The 10,387-nt window shown below is 39.7% G+C and overlaps 1 protein-coding gene across 1 annotated transcript in view; it reads right to left on the reverse strand.

Moving 5' to 3' along the window:
- The window catches only part of SIK2 (salt inducible kinase 2), a 65,611-nt gene extending 55,435 nt beyond the window's left edge, over positions 1 to 10,176 (reverse strand). Inside the window, exons 1-2 of the mRNA XM_067310100.1 lie at positions 9,997 to 10,176; positions 714 to 830 (exon numbers count right to left, since the gene is read on the reverse strand). Coding sequence (XP_067166201.1) covers positions 714 to 830; positions 9,997 to 10,146 — 267 coding nt within the window. The 5' untranslated portion in view covers positions 10,147 to 10,176. The remainder of the gene's footprint in view (positions 1 to 713; positions 831 to 9,996) is intronic.
- Positions 10,177 to 10,387: the final 211 nt, after the last annotated feature.

Below are 10,387 nucleotides of genomic sequence, written 5' to 3' on the forward strand. Positions count from 1 at the left end.
AAGTATAAAATAGACACTATTTTTGTGCATTGACAGTAAGCCTACCTTGAGGAAACCAACTTTTAGATCACAACATACATTTCTAAAACTGATCTGAAGTCTAGGATCTATTCTGTTTTCTTCTCTTCATCTAAAATTCTTTCCACTCTGACCTTCTAACCTTTTTTCTACCCCCCATTTTTATTTTGAATTCATCTAGTCAGCCAAGGTTCAGTTTATTCATCATCACACCACAACTATTAGTATTCCTTTTGATAGTTTGGGGATGGAGATGGCAGCACAGGAATCACAAAACTAACAACTCTTGATACTTGCCTACACAAATTCTCACTGTAGACACATTGTGCTGAATATTCCTGCACTGCTCTAGCTACGTGATGGTTTGTCTACTAATAGACAGGAAAGTTTCATGACCAGGTATTTCAAAAATCAGCTCTTTCACTAGCATCACATTTACAATTTTCTGCATATTTTTAAGTAGATTTCAGGTATATCTGAGTATCTAACAGTGCCAGCCCAACTAGTACCACAGAACAAGCAAGACCACTGTTTATGGGCATGCAAAAATATTAAACGTGTACCCAACACAATTCAATCCCAGAAAAGTTGAGAGTTTGTCATGGACTGGCCATCTGCAAGACATCACTGGTGTAGAGTAAACTTCATACTGGAGTAAAGACAGAGAGAAGGGAAGAAAACACTGCCAAACATACCTGGTAGAGCTTTATAATGTGTGGGTGATCAAGCATTTTCATTATCTGCACTTCTCGATAGATCTTCTCCAGATTCACAGCATCCAGCTGAGATTTGTCAATGATTTTTATTGCCACCTGCAGCCAAAGAGTAAAATTGAGATTAAAACTCCCCAACATTTTTCATTATTAGTTCATCCTGATTATAAAGAGTACCATAATCCTAGATAACTTAAGGATCTTTCTTCTAGCTCAGAAATACACACCCCACGCTTCAGGATTTAACAATACAGCAGCACATTAAACATGTCAGTAGTCCCATTAAGTGTCTGCTGGACTATCACCTACATTTGCATGTCAGTAACCAAAAACTTAACTGGAAATGGAAGACACAGAGCAGGTGGTAGAAGGTTAGTGCTCCAATGGGCCCAGCTACAGAAAGTTCCTATATCAGCAGGTGGTGGGAATAACTAAGGACCCTGTATGTACAAGTGCTTTAAGGACAAAAAGCTCTCTAGAAAGCCTAATTATTTCCACTTCTGGAGTCAAGGTAGCCAGTTTTAATTCTACAGATGTAAAGCAACATTTAAGCAGTAACTGTTGTCTTTACACAAGTAATTAAAGATACAGTAGACTTGTGTAGTTCTGACTGTTACATACTTATTTTTAACTGTGATGAATATGCTATTACACAAGGACATCTGCAATTCATCTGTTCAGGGAGGAAAAATATTCATCTCTAGGGATATGCTTGCCAGTCAAACACTGCAAACAGCTCAACTAGTTTAGAAAACAGATTTGGGTCCTACTGACCTTACTTTTAGTCAATATCTGAGAAACAAATTAGAGGACACATGCTTGTGAGATTCCAAAATTTAATTTCAAAAAAAAATTTTTTTTTTTAATTTCACAAAGAGGAAACAACTACAGCTGCTATAAGAAAACACACACAAAACATAACAGCACTGAAAAATATTAAATACATTAACGGTGTACATTCACCCTGAACACCACATTACAAATGCTGAAGCAGGAGCAAACAATAAAAATCACACAAACACTTCCAATTATAGCTGTATTTCACATAAACTATTGAACTACAGGAGACAGCTGTTATGCAGGAGACAAAATCCACAGGAGGTGAACCTCATTATCTCCAGTAAGGCTGATTATGGACCTACCTGAATTCAGAATTAACTATTTACTGACTTCATTTCAACATGCTTTTCCTTTGTAACCTCTTCACAGAGGCATACTTGCCTTCCCCAACCACCAGAGAAATAAAATAAGAATTAAGACCCTGCTATGAGTGAATAAAGTGATCTAGCCTTGTAATCAATGGAAAGTCACTTTTTTTTAAATGCAGGATGCACTACAACACAGCTGAAGTAGAACAAGATTCTGGTTTTCAAAGCACAAACAAAAATTTCCAAAACAATGCAAAAGATGGTTAACTTTCACAATTCCTCATCATTGTAGAACTCGCTGCCACTCACTAAAATTGAGTTTAATCAAAAAACAGTATATATGGGCATTAGACAAAAAAAAGGAATAAAGGTTCACATTCTACAACACATTCACCATTAACCATGAAATTGTTCTATAGCCTGTATTCTTCAAAATGTAACAGTTGACACTGTTGGGAGAAGCGGTACTTAAAATGTTATTCAAGTGTTCAGTGCTCTCCTCTTCTCCAGCTATCTGCAACTATTTCTTCTCTCCCAATATGACATACAGCAACTTAGATAATCCTGATGCCTGATCTCAAAATGTGCTTTGCTGTTCTATTCTGCTAACTATTTCTAAGTATAGCACTGTCCATAATAGATCTACTCTGCCCTCTTTCACATCACACTACATTCTGCTTTGAGAAATATACAATGAACAGCGATCAGTAAACAGGGATCAAGTCCTGAGAGATCACTGGCCTCCCTTTGAAAGTTTGTCCTGTGACTATGAAGACAATACCTCTAAACCATGCAAGTAAAACAGGTGGATAGCATGTTTCTATTCTGACTTGCTACCCTCTTACTCTACTCTCATTCCTTTCAACTATATTTACTGTCTTACATAAGGTATATACATAAAACTTAAGAAGGCCTAATTTCACATGTGCAAGTAATAAGGGACAGACAAAGGAAGAATAGCAATGTTCATTAACGTTTGGATTGGATTATCTAAATACATAGTTCCCGCTTAGTCTTGCCAGATTTGCACTTCAACTACTCCCTACAGCACTTGCTCATTCTCTCAGCAGGTCCCCTTTTGCTCACATGAAAAGGCAGAGTAGCAAGTTGCTTCCTTATTTGGTCTGATTATATGCCATGTGGCAGCAGAGGATGCAAACAATCATACATACAGCTGAACCCCCACCCCCCAACACCTCTAAGTCTTCCTGCCCTAGGTTAAGATTACACCTAATAAACTGACTTCTGCTTGGTTTTTTGCAGACACAATTAACCCAGAAAAATCACTTTACTAGAAAGTTACAAAAAGTAATCAAAGTAATCAAACCAAGCCACTAAAGCCAGACCAAATTCTTAAACACACATCAGGAAATATTTATTAAAAATGTGTGTGCCACGTTTCCCCACTTCCTCTAATTTATTTTGTACTGGTTCCCTGGAAAAGTAGCATCAGAGACACAAGATGGTTTCTCATTCATTCTCAACATTATCTTTGTTTATAGATGTTATTTGGGCAACTTCCAGATTTAAAAGGAGCGGAGACCACTATTTGTTATTTACAAAATAATAAAGATTAATCCTTAATAATCTTGCATTCCTACCAGTACACAAGCCAGTAATCTCTGTCAAGAAGCAAGGTATCTCCAATCTCAGATAGATCAGGTTTTTTTCAGAAAGTGCAAACACCTCCTTCATTGATCCACTATAATGCAAAAAATCCTGCTGCCATTTGTGCTATTAGCTATGACACAGCATTAGTCTCTCACTAACTTGAGGTATTTACAGTAACTTTTTTCTTCACCTCTTTCATCATAGAAGCACAGTGTAGAAGCTTCACATAAAACTTACAGCACTTAACTTAGACTGCCTCCTTCCCTTGCTCTGGTCCATTTAATTTCACTTTACAAAGTGACTGTGCGTTTTCTCCCCATAGTTCTCTATTTTATGAAGCTCTCTAAATGCAAGTGAGAAGAAACTAAAGTAATTTTCTCCTGTTTACTCTTCTTGCACATAGGAAATGCATGCACTACAGAGAAGCTAATAAAAGCAAAGCTATACAGCACTTCAAAGAAAAGAGGTTAGGTCTAACACAGAAGAGGAAAACAACAAGCAAGACCGCAGCAAGGCAATAAGGGTTTCCTTGGATAATTTGAAAGTAATAGCAGCAGCCTGCCTGCTGGGGCTCTTGCTGAACCTTTGTTAATCTATCCATCATACTATCATGTATTTGATTAACACAAATATTTATACATCCTTCTCCAATACTTCTCACCCCCTTCAAATGGGAGGGGGAAAAAAAAAGTCTGCAACTGCATGGCTTGCTATTACTACTTTTTCCAAGGAAGCTTGACTCTCACCACCTCACCCCAGTGAAAAATCCAGCTTTATAAGTAAACAGACTCTTGGCACTTTTTTCCAGCATAGTTTGGCACTTCCACAGTTTGCTCTTATATTTTGAGTATTCCTTCTACTGAAAGCATAAATATTTATTACAGTCCGTTGCCACTTCCAAGCCAATCTACAGAAGTCTACATAGCCAGCTTTCTCCACAGATATCAGGCACCATTCCGAATGCTGCAGTTTCTAACTTCTAACATCTGCAGAAAGTTCCAACAAACTCAGTATCTGAAATAATCCTAAGCATAGTTCTCCACTAATCAAGATTACCTTTGCATTTGACATGCAAGTGGAAGTCGGGCGAGATAACGAAGGACTAAAAGTATTTCTAGTTTCAACGGGCATTTCATTAAAAAACAACATATTAGATCAAACCATGTTTTGTCTTATAACATGAAATTCTCTAGTACTATTAAACAGTTGGCTTCTGAATGAAAAAAGTGAGAGTATACAATTACTTGAAGAAAAAAATTTGCTGTTTATGTTGCAATCCTTGTACAACTCCCAATGTGTATATTATGTATATGCATACAGTAGCAGGCTTTTATATGAGAAGCATAGTAGCAGCTGGCACCACTGCTTCTGCAATCAAATGCAGATTAGATATCGCAGTATTTTCAATCTTCAGTTCTCTTGCATCTTGCCAGGTCTGTAGAAGGTTTAGAGAAAAACCACTTAGATATACTTAAAAATCCAGCAAATTCTTTATAAAAATGTCAGGAGGAATATTACATTCAGTAGAAACAGCTCATTTCTGTCCATAATCTCAGCTGTGACATGATGACAGGAAAAGAGGAATCAATTTTTATTTAAAGCTGAAGAAGTCACATCAAGCTGGAGAACAGTTTCCTAACTAAAAAGTGGTTTTGTCCCCAAATGTACAGCTTCCTAACTCCTAATGCCTTACAGAGATGTTGTAACATCACTGATCTTTGCAAAATAGTGCATACAGACAGACAGCATAAATAAATGAACTCTCTCTAGTATGGTCAATCGTAACAAACCAACTCCTGCAGCACACACCAAATGAAGGAAAATTATACAAACTCTGTGATTCCAGCAAGCTTCTAGTGTTAAGGTACCTTTTTAAAAAAGTTATTACACCTCTCCTAAAAAAAAAAAATAAAAATTCAAACATCAGCATATGTACATCAAGACAACTTCAAGGTGACAAAAAAGTAGTGAAGCCAGATCCCTCCCTTTTCTTCCCACTTTGCATTTTTGCTGCTTAAAGACTTAAGAAAACAGCAAAGATGTTTAAGAATATTATTCCTTCTTAATTAAAAAATATTAGGAATAGCAAAATAGGGAAGGAAATACTTACTAAAGGCCTAGACAACTGGAAAGGGAGTTGGTATTACCCTAATCTGACACATCTGGGAACTGAAACTGTCAGGCAGCATATTTGAAAGGAATGTTAAGCAAAATAATTTTTTTTAATCCTTCAACTACTCCAGCTTTCAATTTTCATTTAGTTTTGCTATTATCCATTTAATTCTCTAATCACTCTTTCAGAAAAGAAGCAAACAAAGCCTAACATGTTAACACATAAAAAGTTCGTCCATGTCAGTGTAAACTTTAAGGTTTCATCCAGGTTAAACTCACATTTGAGTCATTAACCCAGTGCACCTCAAAAGTAGATTAACAACATAAGAATTAACAAACAACTTCCTGCGATCTGGAACTAGTCCAATTTAGACCAGCAGAGTGTTTGAATATCAGAGATTTACAAAAACATTGCCTCCCTTAGGGTGCAGTTTCACATTACACCCAATCTGATCTACCTGTGAGTTGGCTGACGAAAGGGGCTGTTCTGCTGTCACACTCTGCCTCTGGATAGGTGTTCCTCCTCTACCCCCTGCAACAGATCTAAAGAGCCCATGGCAGCAGAGTTAGATCCATGCCTTGAGTCTTTTTTTGGTGATGGCTTAGTTTTCCCACTGTATTGCTCCACTAACCCAAACCGTGGGCTACAGCACAGGGAGATGCTGTTTCTACTTCTATCATTCAGTTTTGCCTACACACACTTGATCAGACACTCACATGTCTAAACCAGTATCCCATCTCTCATCAGTAGCTAGTAACAGTTTGAGAGGAAAGTATAAACCACCTGTAACATAACAGTTGAAAGTGCAATTCTGTGTACTTTTTTAAGTTAAGGCAGTCAGAAATTTGTATCTGAACCATAATGACACACTAGTAAGAAGGGTTTAATTTTCATCTGAGGAGCAATGGCTAATATTCTTCTGAAGATGACTAAGCCTTAGGGTTTGTTACAGAATGTCATTGTCTGAGGAGGGGGGAGAACCTTTCACACATTCAAAGAATTTCCTTCACCTTTAAAATGTAAGGCCTTTTTTTTTCAGGTGGTACCTTCATCTGTTCCAAATGGCAAGCAAGAAGCAAGTAAACATTATTTCACACCTCATTATATTTCACTAGAAGCAAATACCAATCTTTCTAAATTTCATGTTTCCAAATATTTTTTTTCCTCTTTTCTCAGTTTCTTTTCCCTCTTCTCCTTCTAAAGATGAATTTTGCTCACTTGCACATGTTTCATTAACAAATGTTATCCTGAGATCACAGGATTCCTGGCAACTTGATAAATAAGCATGGCAGGAAAGAGCATATCATTAACTTAAATGGCAACAAACACAAACAACAAGCAAAGCAAAGGTCACATTCAAGCTTGCAGCCCCCTTCTGAGCACCCTGTATGGACTTTTATTAAAGAGGGTCATTGACTATATTACAAATATATAGCAATCCCCCCATTTTTGTTAATTTTCACATTTCTTTCTGGTTGACTATTTTACTGCTGTATTAATATAGTGTTTCACTTCTAATTTCAGAGTTTATTTGAATACACATAAGAGAGGGTAGTAGATGGATGTCTTTTGCTTCAGGTCTGGTTTCATTTTATTTTCATCTGTAACTTTCTTTAACAATTTTATGGCAACTATATTTAGTGTTTTCAATTTATATTACAACATTCAGTTCTAACATGTAGGGTTTTTTATACACAGGATGGATTCTATACATAGTCCATAAATGCTAAGCTGTCAAGGTAATAAAATTCTGTCTTTTTAAATATGACAGTTACTAGCCAGTATATCAGCATAATTTAGAACTGTAAAAAAGCAAACAATTTTATAGGTCAAAAACATTTAAAATACAATTTCAAAGCACCTGCACTAAAAAAGCCCAAAAGCAAATTCATAACGTAAAGACTTTGAACAGGGAGACTCAGGAGAAACACAGAGAAGGAAACAGTCCCTTTAAAAAGGACTTTTCTGAGCATGTCTTAACAGAAACGTGGCACAGATGATGTAGTACAGACTTGCTGGGGAGATGGCATTAGTTTGTTTCAGAACCTAATAAGCTAAATATTCTTCCATTGCAAGTTTAACACAGGCAGTCATACTCTGCATATAGATGAATGCAAGAAATAAGCAACTTAAGTTCTGTTGTTTAAATTTATTAATAAGCAACAGATTAGAGAAACTCTCAAACATGAACATCTTGCATCTAGAAATGTTATTAAGCAGGACTTCCACTTTATGTGCATAGTCAGCTACCACTAAATCAAGTGAGGTTGTCCCAAACTTGAAGTGCTTATTCAAAGAAGTATTGTTAGAATTAGTTTCCCTTGACATTACTAAAAGTGATCTTAACAGGGTTCCTCTTCCTCAGAGACCATGTAAATACTTCCAGCAACTAAGCAATTAAGTTTCAAATAAATATTCTTGCATCTCTTGCTGCAAAAAAATTTACTTGAAATTTGCAAAGTAGCTGTATTGAAAAATTAAGTTTGACACAAAATTCTGTTATAGACAAATCTGCTGTAAAAATAATGCAGAAGAAAAAAGGCTCCGGATTATACACTGTACACAAGGCTTCTCAAAAAAGGTATACATGGTTAACAAAACTCAAATTTTTATTGATGACAATGTACTGGAATTTAAGAATTTCTTAGGGCACAGATAGAAGAATCATACCAGAGTTAGAGAGCTGTTAAGCTCTAAGTTTTCTATAATATTCATTATTTTGAACAATACTAAACAAAGACTTACTAAAGTAACAAAGTCAATATTGAAGTATTCATCCTCATCATAAAGCTTGCCAAAAATGAAAACTAAAAAGTAAATGACAACCTACTGCCTTCAACTGAAATATTTAGGAGTTTGACGTATAGCATCAAACTTGGGAACAGAACACTTTCACGTAATGTTCAAAGGTCTTTACTTGGCTCTTCAGTAATAGCAGGGAAAGATTTAAAATGATTAGCAGTTTATTGTGCAACTTCATACAGCCATAAGAAAAATTTCTTTTAACATTTGGGATGCAAAGCCCATCTACCACAGCATAGCTAGAAAAACATTAGCATTGGAGGTTTGTTTTCTTTAACCAAAGTCCAAACTCACGGCAGTTTTCATTCCTGTGAGGAATGAGTACGCCATACAAGACTACAGCAACTGAATAATTCCAGGTCTTTTCAGCTTGTTTACTTTGTACTATGGACAGCATTTTGTTTAGTTACTTTCCTTTTTTTGTCTGGTATGAGCACCACATTAAGCTCCTCTTCAGTAAACAATGAAGAGGATCATAACAGACTGACATAGGCTCACCTCTAGGTGTAGTCATTAAAACTACTTAAGAAGAAAACATGAGGAGGCTGATCATTCAAAACCATTACTCCCATCAGATAGCAGTTTTTAAAGTGTACCTGACTACATATTATCCAAATAGACCACAATAATTATAGTTTTAAGTGAATTACAAAATATTAACAATTTCAAGGCTAATACTTACTAGGTAACATTTGATCAGGCTAAAAAGAGAGAGAGAAAGAGAGAGAAACACTGACTAAAATGGTTGAATTTGGTTAACTCGTAGGATAACTTAGGAGAATTCATGGCAAAATATATAAAAAAAATAGTTCCTGTGCTAAAACAGACCACTACTGCTCATCTGGAAGTACTGGCCAGGTGAGGAATTTATAATATATTCAGGACAACAAACCAAACATAAAGCAAGGTCTGAACCTTCCTTATTAGCAGTGAGTTATTATCTGATCAGTGTGCCTCATGAACTAAGCCAACAGCTGTCCACCCCCTCACACACAGCCCCCAGCATCCTTACTGTCACAGCCACAAACCAGCAAGTGCACTGGCAGGGGGGAAGGGGGGTGCTGAGCCACAGGGACCCCCTGCTACAGCTGGGCTAAGGGGTATTATTGCTGCCCTTGCCAGGAAGATGGGGGGGGGAAGGTAGGCATGATTCGCGCTCCAAAGCCTGCTCACGGCAGAACATCTTAAATAAATAAAATCTCCCTCCTCACCCCTTCTTCCCTGAAGGAGAAGGCTCCTCGCTGGAAGGGACAAAGCCGTGCAAGGGCGCCTATGAACTCCCCCAGCCGAGCCACCCCGCCTACCCCTCAGTAAAGCCCCCAACCCCGAGCAGAGCCAACATCCCCCCTCCCACACCCTGAGCAGAGCCCCACAGCCCTCAAGCTAACCCCCGCCCCCAAACCCTGAGCAGAGCCCCGCAGCGCTAAGGCCAACCCGTACCCCGCGCCGAGCCCAACGGACGCCCCAAAGCCCTGAGGCGAGCGCGAGCCCCCGCCCAACGGTCCCAACGGTCGGCGCGCGCGAGGCCCAGCGGCCAGGCCGGGCGGCGCCGGGGCAGGGGGCGGCCGCGGCCCCCGCCGCCTCGCCTCACCTCGCTGCGCGTGATGCGGTGCCGCGCCAGCTTGACCACGGCGAAGTTGCCCTTGCCCAGCGTGCCCTCGATGTCGTAGAAGCCGACGCGGACGGGCCCGGGCCCGCGGGGCAGCAGCGGGGGGGGCCGCCGGGGCTCGGCCATTACCATGCTGGGCGAGGGGGGCGGCGGCGGCTCCGGCGCGAGCGGCGGCGGCGGCTCGGGTCCGTCTGCGGCGCCCTGGAGCCGCGCCGCCCCGCCCCCTCCGCCCTCCTCCACCAACCGCGCGTCACCGCGCGCGTCAGCGGGGGCGGGGCCTCGCCATGGCAACCGCAGCCACCGCGGCGGGGCAGCCGCCGGGCCTCCCCTCCCGGGCGGCCCCCGCGGCGCGGCCCCCCCGGCACACGCAGAC

The sequence above is a fragment of the Apteryx mantelli genome, chromosome 23 (genome assembly GCF_036417845.1).
Source record: "Apteryx mantelli isolate bAptMan1 chromosome 23, bAptMan1.hap1, whole genome shotgun sequence".
In the NCBI taxonomy this organism is placed as follows: Eukaryota; Metazoa; Chordata; class Aves; order Apterygiformes; family Apterygidae; genus Apteryx; species Apteryx mantelli.